The following is a 24,075-nucleotide window of genomic DNA, read 5'->3' as shown; positions in this document are numbered from 1 at the left end:
ACGTTAGCTGCTGTGGAGTATAGTGTTAACTAGCTAGCGGTAGGCTAACGTTAGCTGCTGTGGAGTATAGTGTTAACTAGCTAGCGGTAGGCTAACGTTAGCTGCTGTGGAGTATAGTGTTAACTAGCTAGCGGTAGGCTAACGTTAGCTGCTGTCGAGTATAGTGTTAACTAGCTAGCGGTAGGCTAACGTTAGCTGCTGTCGAGTATAGTGTTAACTAGCTAGCGGTAGGCTAACGTTAGCTGCTGTCGAGTATAGTGTTAACTAGCGTCAAGTGCAGCGGTGTTTCTGTTTCCTGTATCGTCTGTTTCAGAGCAGCAGAGAGAAGTGCAGACATATCAGTGGCACCAGATTTCGGTAGCCAGGGTTGGCAGGAAGAAGATTTTTACAAGTAAATGTTCCAATTAATGATCCAGGCAGCACATTCTCGTCTCCCTCCTTCATTTTACAGTCCAATGGTGGGTAGAACGGCTCCGGGTCAAAGTTCAATATGGAATGGATTCATCTGCGTTATTTTTTTTAACGCGTTATTTTTTCTCAGATTAATTAATCAAAATGAACGCGTTATTTTGACAGCACTATATAAAAGTAACAACTATCTTCAGAAGGGAGTGGTTTCATTCTACAAATATACTGTATGTCCACAGTTCCACCTGTCCTGGACGGGCCTCTGCAGGAGTCCCTAAACTACACCCATGGCTCCCATGTGGCCCTGCTGTGTGAGGCCTCAGGGGTCCCAGTGCCCAGCATCACCTGGCTCAAGGATGGAACTCCTATTGGTACGAGGGAAGCAATGATGCGTGAATTGGAATAGTATGTGTCGTGTGTGAAAGCTACTGTAAGCGAATGTGTTTCCCGTTCAGAGAGCAGTCTGCAGTGGCAGTGGTCCGTTCGAGGGAACAGACTGGAGCTGGGGCCCCTCACTCTGTCTCACGCTGGAACATACACCTGTGTTGTCAAGAACAGCGAGGGACACACACAGAAAGACTACATGCTCACAGTGCAGGGTAAACTAGAAATTTGAGCAAAATAACATCCAATCACCCTAGAAAATTGTACATATTACTCCTAAAAGGAAGGATTTTCAGTGGCATTTAGCCATAATCTTTGTCCTTCTCAGTATCGCCTACCATTCTGGACTCTGAACACTCATCTGATGTGAGTGCACCCATGGGCGAGGAGTTGACCCTGGAGTGCAGAGCAACTGGAATCCCCACACCACGTCTCAGCTGGCTGAAAGACGGAGTGACTTTAGAGGGATCAGACGCCCGTCACATCGCGTAAGTCATTCACATTCCCCATTTACTGCCAGTGCTTTACGTGCACACAGAATGGTATAAAGGAACAGTAATAATTATAATAATAATGTCATGTAGCACATCTTGCTCGTTCAAAGCTGCTGAATTAGTTTTACAAGCAGCACAAGAATCAATCAACACCATTCCCTAAAGGCTTGGTAAATGAAATACTAATCATCATCGTCAGAGATAATGTGCATGACAGAGGGATGTGTGGACAGACAAATGGAGTCGTTTATAGTCCCTTGCCTAATTTCATCATGGGGAACGGTAAGAACAGCTGTTTTACAGCTGTTCAGCAGCTTCCATAATCATTGCAACTGCATCAGCCAGAGAAAGCAAATGTCTGTGTGTGTGCGTCAGTGAGAAAATCGTGGGATGATGATAATGATGATGGGAAAGTAATACTGAGGTTAAGAGGTGGGCTGGACAAATGGTTTAGACAGGAACAATGGATAAAGTAATGCTTGTTGTTAATGTGAAAACATAACGTGTATTTGTAACCCGGCAGTGTGACCCCTGATGGCAGCACGCTAACATTACTGAGGCTCAGTCCCGAGGATTCTGGGACGTACACCTGTTTGGCTGTCAGCCCGGCTGGACAGGAGAGCAAAATCTACACCCTCTTTGTACTAGGTCGGTTTGAACACCAACATTTCATATGTGTTTCTGTGTTCCAAGTTTCTGAGAAATTTGGTTTCATTTGATTTGGCTTGTCACAGTCCCACCGTCCATCTCTGGTGAGACCAGTGGTCCCCGAGAGGTGCAGGTCACACAGGACAGTGCTGTGACTCTGGAGTGTCAGACGGCCGGAAACCCTCCACCTCGGATCAGCTGGCTGAAGAACGGGCGTCCTCTGCTTCTCTCTCCTCGTACACGCCTCCTATCTGGTGACTCTGTGCTCAGGTCAGTTTAGACAGAGACAGTGGTGGAATGTAACTAAGTACATTTACTCAAGTACTGTACTTAAGTACACATTTGAGGTACGTTTACTGCACTTGAGTATTTTCTTTTCATGCAACTTTCTACTTCTACTCCCCTACATTTCAGAGAGAAATACTCCACTACAATCATCTGACAGATTTAGTTACTAGTTACTTTACAAATTAAGATTTTTGCACACAAAACACAGTTTTTAAAATTTGTTTTTATTATAAATGAAACAACCCAACAATATATACGCCTAGAAGTCCAGCTGAATTGATTAGCTGATTAAACACAGTTGATTGACGGAACTGTTTTTTTATTTTTTTTTTATGAACTGTTTTGATCACTACCAGTTTCACAAAATGTGAGGATTTTTCTGCATTGAGTACTTTTACTTTTAATACTTTAGGTACATTTTCCTGATGGTACTTACCTACATACTCATTTTCAGTGCAGGACTTTTACTTGAATCTAACAGTATGTTTACAGTGTGGTATTAGTACTTTTACTTAAGTAAAGGATCTGAATACTTCCTCCACCGCTGGACAGAGAAAGCCGAATACAAACGGTAAGAGATTACACGTTAATAGACGGGGTAATGCTAAGTGTTTCCTTTCTTTCTGAAAAAGGATTTCTCCCGTGCAGCTGTCTGACACTGGACTCTACACGTGCGTGGCACGCAGTCGAGCGGGTCTTGCCGAGCTCAGCTATGATGTCCAGGTCCAAGGTACAGTCATTACAAACCACCTACTGATTTGTTTTTGAGTTTTTGGATCTGAGGCTTTCATACAGATGTATGTGTGTGGTCCGCAGTGCCCCCTGGCGTGGATCACGTCGAACCAGTTGAGCCAGTGACAGTAGTCCGAGGGTCCTTGGTGACGTTAACCTGTGAAGCGCGTGGCGTTCCCCCTCCGACACTGACTTGGTTGAAGGACGGACAGCCACTTTCTCTCCACCGAAACCTGCTGCTGGATGGACAGGAGACGCGGCTGCAGCTGCCTGATGTAGCGCCTTCAGATGCGGGCCTCTACAGCTGCGTGGCTAGTAACCAGGCTGGAAGCAGCACAAAGAGCTTTAACCTCACTGTGCTCGGTAATCACAACACAATCTGTATATTTCATGTATGAAGTTAAAGTCAACGTGTAAACTCCTGGAACAACTGAGCCAAAAACATTCTGCTTTCTAATCCAGAGCCTCCGAAGATATCCAGCTCCAGCTCTTCAGAGGAGCTGACCATAGCGGTAAACAGTCCACTGGAGCTGGAGTGCTCCGCTGTGGGAGTGCCACCTCCCACCCTCAGCTGGCTCAAAGATGGCCGTCCCTTGGAAGGAACTGACATTGTTCAGCAGGATGGACATTTTGTCAGGATTAGCAAAGTTCAGGTAATTTACAAACGGACAATATCTGATAATATTGCAAAGTTGAAGCTTCAGTGGCCAAGTAGTACAGTAGCTGTGAGCACATGCACTGTTTAGATAAGTGATAATAGTATTTTTAGAAACATTAAATGGCCAACCATCTGGAAGTTGTTTTAACAGGATCAATCCAGGCTAACACAGCATTTTTATGCAAGAACCACTCAAGTTGATTAATGTCGTCTCTTCAAAAGGTCGATGATGCAGGTCTGTACACCTGCTTGGCCAGCAGCCTAGCTGGAGAGGATGCAAAAAACCACTGGGTTCGAGTCCAAGGTAATACAAGCTGTTCTTTAGTGTTGTTCAATTTGGAAGAAATATAGCATGTACCTCTTTCTTTCTTACCTTCCTCTCTTACTTGCACCTGGGATGTGATGGATGAAGCTGAAGAAAAACTGAAAAATCTGTGTTTGCACGAAAGTTAAAACAGACTTGGTCTGGCATTAGCATTTTTCCGGCTACAGTCACGCACTGCAGTTAGGCACGCAATGACGTATACAGTACAAGGACATTTCCATGCGTGTGTTGATTGATGACAGACAGCTTTAATTTATGATACATTGTGCAGCATCCCATTGTCCCATGTCGTCATTTGTTCTTCCTTTTTGTTCATGCTAGAATGAAATGTTTCTATAAATACAGTCCACGCAACAATGTGAAGACATATAAAGCTGCTGAGATCAATAAGTAAAACTTCCAAAATCATGTCAACCTTTTTGGATTGTTATGACATACACAGCTCAGCAGACTGTAAATCCTTCTTACAGCACCATTGTTGTGCTCTGTGTAGAAAGCTAAGCATGTATTTTTTTACATTTTTACATCTGGCCTCTGATTTACTTTCTCACTGTATCTGTTCCATATCGTCTTGACCTAGCTCTTCTTTGCTTAAAAGGAGCACTTTAGGCATATAGGAATTGTTTGTTGTGTCATTCAATCTGATTAAGTGTGTGTGTCACCGCTGGAAACGTTTTTTTAATTTTATTTTTGGGGCATTTTCGGCCTTTATTTTTGACAGGACAGCTAAAGAAATGAAAGGTGAGATAGAGGGGGAATGACATGCAGCAAAGGGCCGCAGGTCGGAGTCGAACCTGGGCCCGCTGCATCGAGGAGTGAACCTTTATATATGGGTGCCCGCTATACCAACTGAGCTGTCCAGGCGCCCTGGAAACATTTTGTAATTTGCCTCGGTGAGATCCACTGCTTAATAATCAGTGATTGTGTTTCAGTCCCACCAACCCTCATTGGCTCTGGTGATGTGAGGACATTGACAGTGCCCGTTAATGGACATCTGACGTTGGAGTGCCTGGCTGACAGTGACCCCCCTCCTGATATAGAGTGGTACAAGGATGAGGCCAAACTGCAGGTACAAAGTCAGAACAAAACACAACAGGTACTGAACTAGAAGCCATCTCCTCTGACTCGTACACTGTCTTTTTTTTCCCAATCTTCCTCCCGTTATATCAGCTGGGTAGTCGTATCCAGCGGTTGGCAGGGGGTCAGTACCTGGAGATACAGGAAGTCAGGCCCGAAGACAGCGGCCAGTACAGCTGTGTGGTCACCAACATAGCTGGAAGCACCAGTCTGTTTTTTACAGTGGAGATTCTCTGTAAGTCGGCCCGTCAATAAAGAGCTGATATAAATAAATAAAAAATGTAATAGCTACGTACTTAACCCAAGCCACTGCATGGATATGTCACTTTATATTTCTCTAGTACCCCCAGTGATAAAGGAGAGCAGCTCAGTTGTGACCGCACATGTCGGCCAGGATGCAGTTTTACCTTGTGAGGTTGAAGGTGACTCTTCAACTACGGTCCTGTGGAGGAAAGATGGCTTCCCCATAACTCAAGATCACAATAAGTAGGCCTTAACAAAACTCCTGTGCAATCTGTCCACGTTACGCCAAGTGATAACAAAAACACAGACACAGCTACACACTCTGGTGTCTATGCATTCATTCAGCTTTTAATTGTGTTTGTAATTTGTTTCAGGTACACTATGTTATCAGAGGGTTCCTTGCGTGTCAATGGGGTTAAGTTGAGTGATGCTGGCCGCTACTACTGCACCGTGTCCAACCAGGCTGGCTCAGATCACCGGGGAGTGGATCTACGTGTGTTTGGTAAATATAGCAAATAAAAAAAATAAAATAAAAACTATAACTATAACTGTGGTGGGGCTTTTTCCATAATGTTCCCGTAACACAGGTCCCTGTGTTAGTTTTGGTTATGATTATACAGTAGTGCAATTGTCATGTTTAAGGTCCCATATCATGCTCATCTTCAGGTTCATACTTGTATTTTGGGTTTCTACTAGAACATGTTTACATGCTTTAATATTCAAAAAAACACATTTTGCTCATACATTCTGTCTGAATTTGCCTGTTTTCACCTTCTGTCTGAAACGCTGCGTTTTAGCACCGGTCTCTTTAAGCCCCCCCTCCCGAAAAAAGCCCAGTCTGCTCTGATTGGTTGATTGATTCCGAGTCTCTGCACCACCATTGCAGCCGGGGAATGACTGTAACAGCACTGTAGCAGCACTTTCCACCTATAAATAGTCTAGTTGTGACATCACATCCGCACGGAAGTCCTGACGACTCGTTTAAAGGCACTCACTGTTTCTGAATGCAGGCTGTGTGCATTTCTCTGTGGATTGAGCGTTTTTAAAAAACAATACTAAATGCTATAAATCCTTTTTCAGGATATCTCATAGTGTTAAAAACCCACTGAAATACAGTACTGTGGTTAACGTGTGAATCTGTTCTGTCTCCTATCAGTGGGTCCTACCATCAGTCCGGGTCCATTCAATGTGACAGTAACCACAGGGATTAGAGCTGTGCTGAGCTGTGAGACGACAGGTATACCCCCACCTACAGTAACCTGGAAGAGGAATGGCACTCCACTCGATATCAGCCAGCAGCCCGGCGCATACAGGTAAAGACGAAGCTATGGACGGACTCCCTTTGAATCCACAATATGCATACTGTACGTTACGAATCACACAGGCATCAAACTGAAAAGCTGACACAGCTGCTCTGTCCAGGTTACTGTCCTCTGGGTCCCTGGTTCTTTTGACACCGTCCAATGAGGATGAAGGTTACTTTGAGTGCACTGCTGTCAATGATGTCGGGGAGGAGCGCAGGGTCATTGAGGTCCTCCTGCAAGGTATTGACTTTTCAGCTTTGTACAATAGGCAAACAGTTGAGTGTTATTTTGGACGTTCCATCAATAGATAGATAGATTACTTAATTGTCTGTCCCAAAGCAGTGACAGCAATTCTCCTTCGATAAGGCTCATTAAAAACACACACATTTAAAACATACAAAACAGCAGCTTTACAGTATGTTGGTTATTGCAAGGGGAATTAAAGATTTCTTGTAAATGTTTTTCCGAGCCAGTGGAACTTTGTACCGTCTGCCTGATGGTAGTAACTGGAAAGAGTGGTAGAGGGGGTGCGAGGGGTCCTCTGTGATCAGGATGGCTTCCCTGATCACAGAGCGGTTGTACAGTTGAGACAGGGGGGGTTGAGGTGAACCGATTATCTTACTGCAGTGATATATTATGCGGGAGAGTTTTGCGTTTGGATGAATGAATACGTTATTTTGCTCTTTCAGTCCCACCATCCATTGAAGACGATGTCACGACAGTCACAGCTGTGAAAATGTCTCCTGTGGTGTTGCCTTGTCACGTACAAGGACGCCCTCAGCCCACTGTCACCTGGACCAAGGGTGGAGCCAAACTGGGCGCCAGAGGAGGAACTTACCGTGTCCTTCCGACTGGTAAGACATCATGTCTAAAGACTATTTTATACATCATGGTGTACTTGAACAGTAAAGCCACAGGGCAAGGAATATATATTTTCCCCATTAAATGTGACATTAAAATATGTGGCTTTGTACTCCATTCAATGCAGGAGTGTTGGAGATCACTGGTGCTGTGCCAAGCCATGCTGGCAGGTACACATGCTCAGCTCGCAACCCAGCTGGAGTGGCTCACAAACACATCTCTCTCTCTGTGCAAGGTAGACTGTCATAGATTGGCTGCATGCTGCTGTGTGATTATCACCTGTTGGAACACATATAGTAAAACATGTAAACACGAAACAATTTGTTCTCACGTGTTCTTAAGAGCCCCCAGAGATCATGCCAATGGCAGAGGAAGTACAGGTGGTGTTGCATCATGGGGCCGTTCTTCACTGTGAGGTTCAAGGCTTCCCCAGACCGTCCATCACCTGGCAAAGAGAGGGCGTTCCCATAGCAGCAGGTAATGATGGATAAAATACATAAGCACAACTTTGATCTTATAAACATATTGTTAGTTCACGGTAGAGATGTTGGCAGTGGTGCTCACATGGGCATTTGGTATCTGTCACGTTCATGGAAAAATACACATCAAAGTTATCTATATTGCAGTTTTTCAATGAGCTCCATGACTGTGAGAACATTTTATATATATATATATATATATATATATATATATATATATATATATATATATATATATATATATATATATATATATTTTTTAAATTGTATCTTTATTTGGGATGGGCAAGTACATACACCAGCATAGCAACATTAGTAGAAATAAAAACACGTCCTTCCAGTTTTGTTTGTTTTGAGTCCAGAAAAAGTGCATCACCAGTCATCCAGGCATACGGGGCCAAAGGAAGTCTAGTCATGGATCGTGGATCAGATTACGTTCATCCTTTGTATTGCCCACTCTCCTCTATTAACTTAAATTTCACGGCAATCGTGATAGAATAACATCAGTAGGTACTCATTATCCTCTTAAGGACAGTACTGACAGTTAGCCTGAGATAAACAGAGCCAGATGAGGTCCACATGTTCACTTAGAGAGAACTCTGATATAACTTAAGTATAGATAGAACAGGTTACATGAAACTATGTACAGGAACCAGGGTGGCCGCCTGCTGCTGCTGTCATAGAAATAATCATCAAAAACCAGTCAGAAATTTAAATAAGTAAATTACAAAACAATATTACCAGTGAGATAAAATAAAGTCTGTTCTCGTGGGGGCTATGAATGAAATCCAGTTGTTCCAAATTTGGTCAAATTTGTCCTTTTGGATTCTTAATTGGTAGGTCAATTTTTTCATCCTAAATATCTCTAGAGTAGTTCCAATCCAATCATCCAGGGTAGGCTGGATCGGGCTTAACCATCTCCTTGTAATTGTTTTCTTACTTGCCACCAAGAGTAATTGCAGCAACTTTATCTCGCTCCTACGTTCCAAAAAAGAGACGCGACCCAGGTACATAACATCAAAACTCAGAGGTATTTGAGTGTTGAAGACCGTGTTTAAGGAACCCTGTATACCCTTCCAGAAAACATTTAACTTGGGACAATCCCAGAATATACAATAATGGTTAGCGACAGTCGAGCCACATTGTCTCCAGCATGGCATATGTGCACCTTTATACCTCTCCTGATACGATGTCTTGAAATATCTAATAATATTCTTCCAGCAATGCTCTCTCCAGCTCATTTTTAATACTTTATTTACATTTTTCACAGAACGGACAGAAATGTTACCAATCAGTCAGCTCTATCAAACCTCAATGGAATTAATGGGACATGGTCTGATTTTCCTGCTCTTGTGATTTGATGGCATTGTTTGATTACAGGTCACAGGCTGGCTGTTCTCTCAAATGGAGCACTAAAGTTTTCTCGTGTCACGCTTGGTGACGCGGGGACCTACCAGTGCTTGGCAAAGAGTGAAGCTGGCGTAGCTGTGGGCAGGACCAAACTAGTCCTTCAAGGTAACTTGGATTTTTTGACGGGAAGAAAATGGTGGTTTATTCCTCATAGTCAAACCGGTTTCTCCTAATTCCTGAAGAAAAAAAAAAAAAAAGTATTCTGGGCATTTTTAAATGAACTAACACTCATTCGTTCATCTCGTTTGTCCAGTCCCACCCGTGCTGAGTGTGCCTCGTGTGGAGTACACTGCAGTGCTAGGCCAGCCAGTCAGTCTGGAGTGTGTGGCTGATGGGCAGCCACAACCCGAAGTTACTTGGCATAAGGAGAGGAGGCCTGTGGTGGACGGCGCTCGCATACATAGCTTTGCCAATGGAACCTTGGCAATTACTTCTACCCAGCGCAGTGACGCAGGCCTGTACACATGCACTGCCAAAAACCTCGCCGGCAGAGCCAGCCATGACATGAGGCTGGTCATTCAAGGTGAGTTCAGACTGCCATTTCAGGTCATGTAAAGACTAGATATAGCAGGTTTATTAATAGTTATATCAATAAAAACGTATGTTGTTGCATTTCAGTCCCGCCCATGATTCCTCCTGCGCAGACAGACCTGTCAGTCATTCAAGGATTTCAGGCGCTGCTGCCCTGTGCTGCTCAGGGTTCACCAGAGCCCAGAGTGACGTGGGAGAAGGATGGTGCCATTGTGCCCAACCATCCAGGCAAATTCACTGCCCTGCGATCAGGAGAGCTAATTATCGAGAGGGCAGAGGTAAGTACGACCCAATTCTCTTCGCTGCATTTTTAACTACAACTGTCTAGTTCTGGGTATATAAATCAGTTCTGATTGCTTTCTGAACACAGCCAGGGGATGCTGGCGTGTTCACATGCGTCGCCACCAATACAGCAGGCTCTGCGAGACAGGACATCCGTCTGTCCGTCAACATGAGGCCTGCCTTCAAGGAGCTGCCAGGGGATGCAACTCTGAACAAAGGGCAGAGTCTGGCCTTGTCCTGCCACGCTCAGGGAACACCATCACCTGTCATCTCTTGGACTGTCAACAACAGTCCTTACACAGGTATTCTCCTTCTTCACACTGTGAGCTGCACAGCACTGCAATAGTACCACAGTATTACAGTGCCACTGTGACAAAATCAATCTTGTTTAATCTATTGCAGTGCGAGTTCAAATATAACCATGTTATGCGCTGACTGATGTAACATGTTCCAGGCGCCGCTGTAGATGAGGCGGGCAGGAGCTCCGTGATCATCGAGAATGTGACCGCGAGTGACGCTGGGACCTACGTGTGCATAGCAGAAAACAGCGTGGGCTCCATCCGAGCGCTCTCATTCGTCCGTATCAGAGGTGAGCTTCCTGTCAAGGTTTAGCCGGGGCTATCCATTTAACGATCTATAGATACTGATATCACCTTGGTGATCTGTGTGATATCTGATGATGTAAATACGTGCTGTGCGTCTCCAGAGCCTCCGGTGTTGAAGGGTGAAGCCCACATGTCTCAGACGGTCATCCAGGGTGGCTCTGCTGTACTCGACTGTCCCGTCCACGGAGACCCCAGCCCGGTCCTCCGCTGGCTCCGGGATGGAAAACCACTGCTCCGCACCATTCGAATGCAAGCACTTCACAACGGATCCTTGGTCATTTACAGCATCAGTGTAAATACAGAGTTCCCATTATGTTTGGTTCATTTTAGAGCACTGAGCCTCTCTCTAGGCATTTTTTGTTAAACTAAGTCACTCAAGTTTGAATGATTAAGCCCAAACTACTTACATCCATAAATGCTTTTCCAAATGTCTTGGAGAACAATGGAGCAGTAGTCATCCTATCCAAGCTTCATCTGCAGTCCCCTTGGGTGGCGCGCCAGTGTGTGACTGTCCTGCAGCGTCCTGTTCCCACCTAAATCAGATTCAGTTCAGTCAGAGAGGCTAACAGCATTAGCAACAGAGGGAGGAGATGAACAGAGAGCTGGATGTTCCCAGACTCTGCCCCTCTCCTGCCCATAACCTTGTTAGGTCTCTAACTGCTGCTGTAATTGCACAGGTTGCAGTTGAGACTTTCTCACAGACAGATGACGGATCCCACAGAGCACTCTAATGTGAAAATTCTCCTCGATGGCCCGATAATATCTATTACGAAAAAGAATTTAATGGAATAAAGTCTCCTCTGACCAGTAGAAAATGCCAGCTTTTATTTTTTGCTATGTCAGTTTTCTCTTACCATACAACTAGATGTGATCTAAGACAGTTTTGTCCTGGAGGTTTTGTGGCCCCATTAGAGGAAAATTGTTCCTCAGCGTGCCAATTAAGCCAAACTCTCCTCCTCTACCCGTTTTCTCTACAGGCTGCAGATGAAGGGGAGTACCAGTGTGTGGCTGAGAGTGAAGCTGGAACAGCCGAGAGGACCATTACTCTCCAGGTTCAGAGTGAGTTCTGCTTATAATTTCACACGTTGTCACAGGATATAAAATTAATTTAAAAAGATACACACAACCGAACATGCAAGTGGTATGCATGCACTTTTTTTTTTTTTACCTCTCAAAATCTGGCTTCCCCTTCTAAGAACTATTTCCACTTATTCAGGCATTTTGTCTTCTATTTGTCAAATGTTGATTTCATTTGATGTATTGCATATTTCATAGTGTGTCTCCTTCCTTTGATCTCTCCAACCAGTCAATGGAGGCTACTCTAACTGGGAGGAATGGGGTCCATGTAGTAGCACCTGTGGTCAAGGCTTCCAAGAACGAATCAGATCGTGCACCAACCCAGAACCAGCCAACGGCGGCCGATCATGCAGCGGTCCCAGTATCGACTCTAGGAAATGTCAAGCTGGTCTCTGTCCAGGTCCAAATCTCATAACGTATTACAACTTTTTGTGTGCATGAATGAACAAATTATTAATATTAAGGTTACCTTACAGACAGTGTACACACACCAAAAGGGCATTTCCGAATGTGAGCTATGGGTATTGTTACAGTATTTGTAAAGAGATAAATGGGGCGTTTAATGTACATGTTACAACTCAGAGTCTTAAATTAATGTTATGAATGATTACAAATTATTCGAATGCATGTCTGTCTGGTGATGACAGGAGAGACTCCACGCAAGACCAGAGGCAGCCTGATAGGCATGGTGAACGACAGAGAGTTTGGTGTGTCCTTCCTGGAGACCAACATTACAGACAATGTGGAAGAGGGGAGCAGCACTCTGCAGGCACGCCTGGACAACATCCCTCCCAGTGTGGGTAAGTGATCGCACACTATGTCCCCTGGGTTGATGTCACATGGCTAGAAAGAAAGGTCTCTGAGTCATTTTAGTGCTTGCGGTTGTACACACAAAAGTCTTTGGTCGAACCATAGACTGTATATTAACAGACAGCGCATGTGTGACGTCACCCGTTGTTTGTGGAGATCTGGTATGAGTCGTTGAGTTTGCCGTTACGGGCACAGCCATCCTGGTTGCGGATGTGACGATTTCAGACGAGACGGAGGAGTGAGGGAGTAGCTGTTTACACTCTACGTTACGTTACACACTTTCACTGGCAATCACATCATAGACACGCCCTAAAACCCCCCCTGCTTTATCGCCGATTTTAAAATCAACGAGACCATAATTCAAAAAATGAACATCATTCTGTGTTGCAGAAGACTTAAAACTAGCGATAGAGACCATAAACTCATGAAAATGATTACTGAAGTAATAAATCAAGTGAGAAGTGGGTCACTTTCTCATAGACTTCTACAGAAACCGAACTCCTTTTGCAACCGCGCGTGTCGGCCCCTGCTGGAATTCAGATAGAATGCAGGTTTAAGGCACTTCCGCATTTGCAGCACTTCGCCGAACCGGATGCGTTGTCCATTAATATTAACAGTGTATGGGTCGAACACAAGTGTGCATATATAAATTGTCCAAAATATCCAAGATGTAGTGGACTCAGAAAGTTCATCTTTGTTACTCACCTTCACATTGGCACAGCATGGGTTTAGCAAGCTTTTAAAGACAAACGTTTAAGATTTAAATTCATAGTAATGCAACCAATCTTTGCATCTTGGCGTTTACAATAAAGGCTTCTTTTAAATGGAAAAAAAAAGGAATATTCATTCTTTTTCGAGACAAAGAAAGGGTGATCAACTCCGTGATGACCCACCGTTTACTTCATTTACCACTTCACTAAATAGGTAAGGATGTACCTTTTGGGAAAAGCTGGAGTGTGTTCTGTTGTCTTTGTTATTATAATGTTATTTGATTAAGAAGTGAAAAGAGGAGAGCTCATTTTTGGATGTGGTCCTAATCCTGTGTAGACTGTATGCACTGTATCTCTGTAGTTCTGTGAGAGGCCACGAGCTGATGCTGTTTGATCGTAGGTCCCTTGCTGCGGGTGCTGGTGTCTGCGTTTGCTCCCATCTACTGGACTACTGTGCTGCAGAGCGGAGCAGCCAGAAACGGCTACTCCCTCACTGAGGGCCAGTTCAGACAGGAGTCTCAGCTGGAGTTTGAGACCGGTAAGCTCTGCCCCAGATCACTTTCACATGTATGCATGTCAATAACAAGTGTTAGCCAATGGATATTTTTAAAAGACCTTGATTTATTTAGGGTAACGTTGATTCCAAGAAAAGTTTTGGGAGCTTGGCCAGTTGCTCAACTCATCTGTTACATGATGAAAATATTGCTTTGTAGATATATCATTCATGTGTTCATGCCAACTTCTGTATAACTTGTGGTGAGTGTTTGCAGACACAAACTAAAAAGAGCTTCTAGTCATAATATAAATAGTCGGATAAATAGTCATTTAGCACCGATTCTTTGTTCTTTTGTAGTTTACAAAACGACCAGCAGATGGCACTACTCCCTTCTGATAATCATGAGTTTACACATGAATGCTATTACAGTTTTTTTTCGATCGCTTAAGCACTATTTTGAAAGCAGGGACCGGTTTTTCAAAACACTACACACTATTAGCACAACCACACACCCAATCAGCAGACCTCAGACTTCTCAGTGATTAGAGTACTGTAAATGAAGTACACAGAGACAGTGCAAATATACAATAAGGTCACCAAACACTACACAAGACCAATGCTACAGACTGAGGAAATAATGATTGATAATAATTATAGTAATAATTTATTTCTCTCCACATACCCAAGTCAGTCAACATGTCAACATGGAGAATCCCAACAAAACATGTCCCAGCGCTGTTAGCTCAGAAAATACTAGACATTATCTCTTCGTCTAGCTGGATCTAGCCAGAGAATTTCATCAACATCACAGGCGATATCCTCATTGGCAAGACAACGTGGGAAGAACCGTCTTGAATGTCGACTCCATCCTTGCACAGCTGCGAGTCAACCTGTTCACAGGCGTCCTCCGTGGCCTGAATGAGGGGTACCTCTTCCTCTACCTCCTTGTCCTCCTCCGTGGATTCCCCCTTTCACCCTCCCTCTTCTCTTGACTCCTTTCATTTTGGTTGAAGGCAGGTGAACTTACCTGCTGCATTTTTATAGTGTTTAAATCTGAATGGTGTGTCTACAATTAAGCCATCATGTGTTTACGCACCTGATGGCTGTGTTTCACTGGCTCACAGGTGTGGTCATTTGACAGTCAGTGCTTTGGAATTGCAAGGAAGTGACATTTTCTTGCAAAAAGTGTGACGCTGACATTGTGCTTACACAGTGGTGCACATCTGGGCCAATGGTTTGCTCCTTGAGTGTAAGGTGTTGATAATTGTGTAATACTTTTGATTTCAGCGTGTAAGCAATCGTCTCAGCAAAACTGTAATTCTTGAACAGTTTCGGCAGAGCACGCTCCCTTGTGCTTGTAAATGAGTGGTCATTTTACTGTTTTAATCTCTTTAAACAGGGGAGATCCTTCGTTTGACCCATGTTGCCAGAGGTCTGGATTCTGAGGGAGTTTTACTGATTGACATCGTAATTAACGGATTTGTGCCTCCTTCATTATCATCATCTCATCTGAGCCTACACGTGCGTTTACTGCTGCCATTACAACGTGTATTTAAAGATCTCAAACTATACCTCAGTAGAGAGTTTGACGACATGTGCAAGCTCCTCTTCCCTTTCTCTGACCTGATTTCTTTTGTGTCCCGCAGGAGTTTGATGAGTCATACGTGCAGACGGGCCAAGGGCAGCTGTACGCGTGGTCATCGCAGACCCACCAGGGAGGAGGAAACCCCATGGTGCTGCGCTGTAATCACACCGTTATTTATGAGGGCCAGGAGGAACGCCAGGGCCCCGCGCTCCAGCTGCTCAAGGTTTCCGGGATGAACAGCGTCTACAACATGTTAACTCTCACTTTGGACTTCCACATCACTGCCAGCCTTCTCACACCAGGTCTGGCGGGGGAAATGGAAAAAAATATATATTTCAAAACTTCACCATCACTACGTCACATGAAATAACTGGATCTGAATGTTGAAACAAGCCATGAACTGAACTGTTGTGTTTGCAGATGGTTATGGAGACACGTGCCCCAAGGGTTTCGTTCTTGACACGGCGTCCTACTGTGCTGGTATGCTGCTTTGCTTTTTTTTGTTGTTGTAATGCCTCATTTATCTTCGTCACCGAACCAGTTTTATCATTATTATCCAATGTGTCCTTATTAGATGAAGACGAGTGTGCGCTCCAGTCTCCCTGCTCTCACTCGTGTAACAACATCATGGGAGGCTTTTCCTGTGCCTGTCCCTCCGGCTTCACCGTCTCTACAGAGACCAACACATGCCAAGGTGAGACCAAAAAAAAAAAACCAAGGTTTTGTGATTAATTACCAGATACACAACGGTAATGTCCCAGTTAAGAAATGTCCTAGTTAAGAAAAGGAGAAAAAAAAAAATCATCTTTGTCATTTAATCCTCTGCCTCAGCATTTGGCCTCATTACTTGTGTTTCACTTAATACCAGATATCGATGAGTGTTCCCAGGGCTCACACATGTGCCACTACAACCAGCAGTGTGTCAACACAGTTGGCACGTATCGCTGCCTGGCCAAGTGCGGACCAGGATTTAAGCCCAGCATCGCGGGAACCAGCTGTGAAGGCAAGTTGCTGTTAAACCGTCTACACAACATTTCACACAGAGCCACAACAACTTATCTTCTACTGTCGTTGTGCACGTTCCCTTTTCTTTGTTGAATCCAATTATGCTTTTGTTCCTGCAATAATCAATCTGAATCCAATTTCCTACTCTCGTACAGTATACTGGATGCCCGCGGTAGATTGATGAAGCCAGATGTGTCAATTGTGTGTTTTCAGATGTGGATGAGTGCCAAGAGTCTGCGGTCTCCCCATGCCAGCATCAGTGTCTCAACACTCTGGGCTCCTACCGCTGCATCTGTCACCCTGGATACCAGCTGTCAGGACACCGGTGCATCGGTCAGTCACCTAAACTATGTGGGACTCCCACCCCCTCCCCCAGTCTTGGGAATTAAATAATTGTAACTTTCCAAACGAGGCAAGTTAAAATAGGATAACGTGTAAGGATAACTAACAGCTCTGTTGTCATGGTTGCACTTTCACAGACATCAATGAGTGCATGAGGAACGTTTGCCCGGCTCACAAGGAGTGCCGTAACACAGATGGAGGATACCAGTGTTTCGACAGCTGCCCAGCTGGGATGACCAAATCAGAAAACGGAGCCTGCATGGGTGAGTGCCTATCATACTTAAATGTAGCATTAAATCTTGACTTCATTCATTTAGAAACACAGCATCAACTCATCTGTGCCTTGATAGGGTTGGGTACCTTTCGAATCTGAACCAATATCAGTACCGATACCGGTACCTGAAATTCCAAAAACCAACGGTACTTTTTTCGGTACTTTCCCTCTGTAATTACAAAAAAAATATTTCGGTTGTAAAAATAATTCCAATCCACCTATTCATCCTATTTACTTAGAATATTATGTTATTTATTTAGAATATCTTACACTGACAGAAATTAAATAAAAATAAAACCCCTCCCTCTCTTCTCCCGAACCCGTCCCTACAACCTATTAAATTGAATAATTATTCAACTTTTATTCTTGTATTTGTATATTATTCTTTTTTAGCCCGTTTTATTTTCATCATGACCGTTTTTAATTGCCACCGTTGTGCCTGCTTGTCTCACAGGAAGTGTAATGCACCGCGACTGCTTTCAGCTCGCCATTAATACCATATCACAGGGAAAGGTGTCTGTGCGAAGTTTTGAAAAACTGTAACCACACTTGACATCACTTAATCGGCATCGCCGGGACTTCAACAAAACTGCAGAACCGACGTAGTTTGCTCCGTCCGCACCTCTGTGTGCGTGTGTGTGTGTCGGAGGACAGATAAACTTGCGCTTAAGTGCTCTCAGGTCCCGAAATTTGGCACTGTTTGATTTTAGGTGAACCAATACTCTGTAATACCGACGTGATTCGGTCGGTACCGGTAAAAGTACAGGGTTCGGTACCCAACCCTATGCCTTGAAGGGCTCATAGTGATGACTAGAACACCTGCCATTTCACCCATTCATTTATCTATGGACGTCGATGTGACGGTTGGTCAAATAATCTGGTTGTGTCTGCGTTAGTATAACCAGTGGAAGCCAACAGGACTGTACTGACCTCTACACTGCATTTTACGTTGCGTAACACCAGGTCAGATTTCACAGGATTGCTTTAGGGAACAAAACAGCAAGAGGTCGCTGCTCTTTAAAAGCTAAAGCGTTTAAAGAAATCTATTAATTGATACTCAAAGAAAACCTTTGACCGAAGAAACAAAGATCCTCTTTATAACAGGATGCAACAAAGTTTATGATAGTGTAGTCTTCATTTCAAGAAACATTATAGTCCTAATAGCACCAACGGTGAGATAGAGGCTTCCAGTTTTTTTCCACTATGGTCTAAATTATTAGAATTTTACTAAAAAGGTATCACAGTTATATGTAGCATTTTAAAATGTGGATAAAGATGATCAGAAGAGTTACAGGAGATGGAAATGTAATGCTGGTGTTTGTGCTGATATATTGTTAACTGCATATTTTCCAGATGTTGACGAATGCCAGGATGGAAGTCACATGTGTCGCTACACTCAGATCTGTCAGAACACAATCGGAGGTTACGGTTGTGTGTGTCCCAGAGGTTACCGATCCCAGGGAGTAGGCCTGCCATGTCTGGGTACGACATCTGCTGTATCTGTTTTACACTACAACTCACCAATGATACTCACGCATGAGAATTTACTTGAGCCTTGTTCTATCTTTTCAGACACTGACGAGTGCCAGCAGACACCAAACCCTTGTGCCTACCAGTGCCGCAATGTGCCTGGCAGCTTTAGGTGCCTGTGCCCTCCTGGTACTGTGCTGCTCGGAGACGGGCGCTCCTGCGCGGGGCTGGAGAGAGGGCAGACCTTCACCAATGGCACCAGAGTCAGGGCAAGGCTCCGCCCGCAGCTGGTGTCGTCTCTCGGCCGGCCAATCCTCTCCCGTTCTTCTGGAGTGACTCGCATCACCAGGCAGAGCTGTCCTGTAGGCTACACCAACAGAGACGGCACATGTGTTGGTGAGTGCGCATCGAAACCATCAAATACAGCATTCAAAACTCACTTTAGAAAATATACATGCATCATACCGTCTTGTCAACTCTACATTCTAACACTCTTCACGTTACTCTCGGTACAGATGTAGATGAGTGTCTGCTCAGGAAGCCGTGTCAACACGAGTGCCGAAACAACATTGGCAGTTTCCAGTGCCTGTGTCCCCCTGGCTACCAGCTCTTACCCAATGGCAGGAGCTGTAAAGGTAAGAGTTTCATTAAACTGTAACCTTCTTCCTCCCTCCTCCCTTTTAAAATGATCACAGCTAATCCGCTTTCTCCACCTCTAGACATCGATGAATGTGTAGAACAAGGAATCCAATGTGGACACAATCAGATGTGTTTTAATACCCGAGGGGGATACCAGTGCATGGACACACCCTGCCCTGCATCCTATCAGAGTGGACGAAGCCCCGGGTAAATCGCATGACTAAAAAGTTTTCAAAAGTGTAATTACAATAATTAGGCTGCAGATACTGACACTTTCCTCTTTCGTGTCGGCCTTTAAAGGACGTGCTACAGGCCCTGTTCTCTGGACTGTGCCACAGGAGGCTCTCCTCTGCTCCTGCAGTACAAGATGCTCACTCTCCCCTCCGGCATTCCGGCCAATCACAATGTGGTACGACTGTCGGCTTTCTCAGAGTCAGGCGTCCTGCAAGAGCGTACGTCTTTTACCGTACTCGAGCAGGAATCTGTGTCAGGTGGGATGGGCCGGGTGTTTGGCATCAGAGACGAGGCGGGCCGGGGGATCATCTTCACCCTGCGGGCTCTGAAAAGTCCGGGACTAGTGCGCCTCAAGGTGCAGGCCACCACCGTCTCGCTGCAGGGCCGCATCACCTACCAGAGCATCTTCATCATCTACATCTCCATCTCAACGTACCCCTACTGAGCCTCTGTGCTGCTTTACAGATGACTCTGCCTCCCAGTGGCCTCTGGAGGCCTCTTACCCACAAGGCCATTCTCCCCCCCCCCCCCCCAAGACCCTGTGCCTCGGACACATTAGGCCACGCAAAGAAGCTCTAACATACAAGAGAAGGTGGACGTGGTTAGTTAGTGGAGCTCATGAAGATGTGTTCACCCATGGTGGAAAAAGTCCTTTACAGTAAATGTTCATTAGGCTCTGTTGAATTAATTATAGAGCAGAACCTACGCTGTAGTAGAAATCTGAACTGATAAACATGCAGGATGAACAAAATATTTTGTATTTTTGTTCATATTCACGATACGCCCTATTTGGGGAAATATCTTTCTAACCAATATCTGAAAATGCTAACTTTTTTTTTATGTCAAGCACTGAAGTTATTTAGTATCCATCAGGAACTACCACTTTTTTTTTTTTACATTCTGCCATCTATCATTTTGTTCGCTTACTTTACAATGTTATCTAATTCTGGGACAGATTTATTCTTACACACGAAAATATGTTTTGCAGCCCACACTTGAAAATACAAGCCCTTCAACTGTTAAGAAATTGTACACTTTTTCCCCTACTACTTTAATTTATTGAAGTCATTTGAACGCATCACTGGTTTAAACAACCCCTAGTCCCTGAAGGTCTGAATTAATCAGGATCCACTAGCATCGTGATGACAAACCTTTAATGGCACACTGTAACATTGGCTTGTAGCTATCTAGCTGAGCGACATTGTTTCATCTGGTGGTTTTTTTTATACTCTTTTATACAAAAAAAATGTATCACGTGGATTAGGTTTAAAAGGTGCTAATCTGAATGTACTTGAGTGTTTTAAATACCACAGAGTTGGACTGCACTTACTTTCCGCAGTGGTGGCATTAGCTACAAAATGACATGGCTTTGCTGCATTCATGACGCTATACACATTTTAATACTCAATTCAACATTAGAAGTAGTTGGTGTTCAGTAATCAAACGTGTGCCATCAATGTACAAATCGGAGAAGGGAGGTTATCTGAAAAACCATAAAATGCTAACAGTTGCAGTAAAAGTGTGTGCTCTACTCCTGCAGATTAAAGAAATATTTCCCTGTTGCTGTAAATGAGTGTCAAATATTTGTAGAAATAAAATGGACAACACTTTTGTTATTGTGTATGTCAGAGATCTTCAACGGTTACAGCTGGGGGGGCGGCCTAATTGTTGATACACTTTCTTTTTAATTTTCTTTCCCCAACATTTCGACCAAAATATGTCTGAAATAGGGCTGAAACGATTCCTCGAATAATTTGATTACAAAAAATCCTCGAAGCAAAATTCTTTGCCTCGAAGCTTCGTTAAATTAATGTAATTAAGGTTGTGTTTCCGCACGGAGGATTATTACTAGCGCACAACAGGTTGACGCTTCTGTGGACACAAGACTGACGGCCCAGATTACAAATGAAGGAAGACGAAAATAACGAGGGTCTAAGAGAAGAGACAGGCGAGAGAAAACGACAGAAAGTTTGGGATCATTTTAATCTGCAAACATGCTGCTACATCATCTCTGTAGAAAACATCCAGTCTACTCATCCATTCCACGGAGCGAACCCGACACAAGGTAGCTAACTAACGTCTGCTGCTCTCGTCCACCGCGCTGTTTTACACAACTAGCCTACAGCATGCTACTCTGCAAATAGCGATGTTTTTACAACAAGCTAAAACGAGAGCTGTCGGTTTGTATTCTAACTGTTTATTAGTTTGCTACTAATCTTTGGAAACTTAGCTGCTGCCGGAGACAAACTGGCTCCTCCCCCCAGCATGGCCACTTAATATGCACGTGAATGACGTCATCATGCCGGTGATGTCTGCATTCTTTATTCTTTCTCCTCACTCAGTATTAGCCTTCTTAAAATGTGTCCCCCAGAACAGTGTAGTTGAATAGCCCTGCTGTAAGCTTTGTACCGTCACATTTACCCTCTGGTTAGTGAACAGCTCTTTTGCATATCCAGTGCAAAGAGCACTTTAAGGGTCTTTTTTTGGCAATAAAAAATGTTGCGTTTTCTAAAAAAGGAAACAGGTTTCCTTGTTTTTAGTACACAGCAATAATAAATATTTACTATTGCTGTTTACTAAGTATTTCTTATCCGATTACTCGATTAATCGATGGAATAATCGGTAGAATACTCGATTACTAAAATAATCGATAGTTGCAGCCCTAGTCTGAAACTATACATTAACATTAATCCGTATCCACAGATACAGATACTGTAAGCTTAAGGATTCACTGTGCCTTCCTGTATGTTTAACATTGAAACATCGGCCCAGTTTAATATGCAATTCAATTTTATACAATATACAGTATGGAGTAGGGGGTCCCTGCTCTGGCTCTCTTTCAGCTACGGGATCTTGGCCTAAAAAAAACATGTCAGTCTTGGTTATATCCCATTGTAAATCCTAGACTAGCATTTTACAAACAGCATTTTGCAGCTGACAAACATGTACTATTAACCAGTGGGAGAGCTTACACACAGCCTACTCAGGAAAAGCCATTTGGCCACAACAGTAAGAATGACGTATTAACCCTGAGAACAGACAATCTGGCTTTTAGATCATTTCTACCCTGGAATTTTCTGAACAACGCCTTCAGAAAACCTAAAATAATATCTTTCCTACTCTGTTATGACTCCTCTGAAAATGCAGTAAAGGGGACCACGGGGATTTATCTCTGACGTGAGTCCTGTCAATCGGTAGTCTTTGAAGAAAAATATACAAAACGTTCAGTGTTTTAAAAAAAGTTTTGCTTGCTGAAGTGTTTAGCATCAATTTTCTATTATCTCACGAATGATATAACATAGCCTGACCAACACAGGTTGCATCAATGTTCATAGAGGACTAACTTCTGATCTCATAATGGGTTTTAAATCAAGAATCCTTTACATTCATACTCAGTCAGAAAGTGATTACTCATTGACTGTTGTTCAAACATTTGCAGTAAATGATCAATGCCTCAATACCTCAGCTGCTCAGTAGATGGAGCAGGTTTGTTCTCAAAATGTCAATAAGAAGGGTCGGGCCCTCAGCGCTCTGGGTGCATTGTTGCTCTCTTAGCTGTCATCACTGTCGTATGTGAGGCTACTGGTTGTAATAACACAGAGCACATTCATCTCTAACAGGAGGGAATTTCAACAGTACCCCACTAATGGAAACACTCGGAGTTAACGGACAAACTTGTTCACCTAGGGAAACACTGTTATATGGGATGAGGTTATTTTTGACACCAGTGTCATGTAACTGACAAGCTTGAAGAGTACAGTTTGGCATCTTTAAAACAGAACACATGTTTTGCTGTTCATTTCCCTGAAATGACTATTAGAGCAGGTCATGGAAAGCTGACCTGAGCTGAGCTGAAGGGGGTGTGTTTGTTGATGTTTCTGTGTGTGTGTGTGTGTGTGTGTGTGTGTGTGTGTGTGTGTGTGTGTGTGTGTGTGTGTGTGTGTGTGTGTGTGTGTGTGTGTGTGTGTGTGTGTGTGTGTGTGTGTGTGTGTGTGTGTGTGTGTGCGCGCGTGCGCGCGCGCGCGTTAGCCTCAAGTTGTTTAGATTTTTCCTGTTTCTATGATGTGGTCATTAGCTTAGCCTGGATGTTAGGAATAACAAGTGATTGTGAAAGAACTGTTGAAATACTGCTGTGTGGAGCTTTTATACTTGCTCCTATTAAGTTACAAGTAGAACTTAAGTTTTCAATCACTTTCCAAAAGTTAAAAAATGTCCATCATACAAAAATATCACAACAAAATTATTAGCAAGAAAAACATATTCAGAATATAAATCAGATCTGTTTAAAGCAGATCAAATAATTGTTGCTGTCCAGCCTGGGCCCTTAAATTCAATACGTGTTCCATATTTTCCATGCAAGTAACAAACACAGTAAGGATTTCTAAGCTACTTCCTCATAACTGTGTTTCTAAACAAAGAGCCATTAAATGTAATTCTTTTTGACTATGGTATACGTGACGCTAATTAAAACAATCTGTGCTACACATTTAATATCTCTGAACCATGGGCAATAACTAAAGCAGCAGCACCAATATAACTTTAACAGGTACGTGTAAATAGAACAAGCAGACGTTGCAAATAATTAGAAATAGCATTAAAAAGAAAAGAAAAAAAGAGAGCATTACTTTCTTAGAAAAACAGCAGGCCTGCACCACAAACTGGAAGCTAGTCATTCATTAAGGTTTCATAAAGCTTCACAAATCC

The 24,075-nt window shown here is 43.6% G+C and overlaps 1 protein-coding gene across 1 annotated transcript in view; it reads left to right on the top strand.

Moving 5' to 3' along the window:
- Positions 1–20,340, top strand: part of hmcn2 (hemicentin 2) — a 53,419-nt gene extending 33,079 nt beyond the window's left edge. Inside the window, exons 42-81 of the mRNA XM_031300696.2 lie at positions 648–779; positions 864–1,007; positions 1,121–1,280; positions 1,810–1,934; positions 2,021–2,204; positions 2,855–2,952; positions 3,039–3,317; positions 3,417–3,607; positions 3,835–3,916; positions 4,870–5,006; positions 5,108–5,249; positions 5,356–5,500; positions 5,632–5,759; positions 6,414–6,570; positions 6,680–6,801; positions 7,251–7,415; positions 7,550–7,657; positions 7,765–7,899; positions 9,282–9,416; positions 9,565–9,834; positions 9,930–10,120; positions 10,213–10,426; positions 10,579–10,713; positions 10,831–11,021; positions 11,707–11,788; positions 12,036–12,206; positions 12,454–12,606; positions 13,727–13,864; positions 15,222–15,343; positions 15,469–15,709; positions 15,828–15,887; positions 15,982–16,101; positions 16,276–16,410; positions 16,626–16,745; positions 16,892–17,017; positions 18,382–18,510; positions 18,601–18,894; positions 19,014–19,133; positions 19,218–19,344; positions 19,438–20,340. Coding sequence (XP_031156556.1) covers positions 648–779; positions 864–1,007; positions 1,121–1,280; positions 1,810–1,934; positions 2,021–2,204; positions 2,855–2,952; positions 3,039–3,317; positions 3,417–3,607; positions 3,835–3,916; positions 4,870–5,006; positions 5,108–5,249; positions 5,356–5,500; positions 5,632–5,759; positions 6,414–6,570; positions 6,680–6,801; positions 7,251–7,415; positions 7,550–7,657; positions 7,765–7,899; positions 9,282–9,416; positions 9,565–9,834; positions 9,930–10,120; positions 10,213–10,426; positions 10,579–10,713; positions 10,831–11,021; positions 11,707–11,788; positions 12,036–12,206; positions 12,454–12,606; positions 13,727–13,864; positions 15,222–15,343; positions 15,469–15,709; positions 15,828–15,887; positions 15,982–16,101; positions 16,276–16,410; positions 16,626–16,745; positions 16,892–17,017; positions 18,382–18,510; positions 18,601–18,894; positions 19,014–19,133; positions 19,218–19,344; positions 19,438–19,816 — 6,287 coding nt within the window. The 3' untranslated portion in view covers positions 19,817–20,340. The remainder of the gene's footprint in view (positions 1–647; positions 780–863; positions 1,008–1,120; positions 1,281–1,809; positions 1,935–2,020; positions 2,205–2,854; positions 2,953–3,038; positions 3,318–3,416; positions 3,608–3,834; positions 3,917–4,869; positions 5,007–5,107; positions 5,250–5,355; positions 5,501–5,631; positions 5,760–6,413; positions 6,571–6,679; positions 6,802–7,250; positions 7,416–7,549; positions 7,658–7,764; positions 7,900–9,281; positions 9,417–9,564; positions 9,835–9,929; positions 10,121–10,212; positions 10,427–10,578; positions 10,714–10,830; positions 11,022–11,706; positions 11,789–12,035; positions 12,207–12,453; positions 12,607–13,726; positions 13,865–15,221; positions 15,344–15,468; positions 15,710–15,827; positions 15,888–15,981; positions 16,102–16,275; positions 16,411–16,625; positions 16,746–16,891; positions 17,018–18,381; positions 18,511–18,600; positions 18,895–19,013; positions 19,134–19,217; positions 19,345–19,437) is intronic.
- The last annotated feature ends 3,735 nt before the right edge of the window (positions 20,341–24,075 follow it).

The sequence above is a fragment of the Sander lucioperca genome, chromosome 2, assembly GCF_008315115.2.
Source record: "Sander lucioperca isolate FBNREF2018 chromosome 2, SLUC_FBN_1.2, whole genome shotgun sequence".
Lineage (NCBI taxonomy): Eukaryota > Metazoa > Chordata > Actinopteri > Perciformes > Percidae > Sander > Sander lucioperca.
Note: the sequence above shows the minus strand (reverse complement) of the source record. Positions and strands in the feature narration are given on the sequence as shown.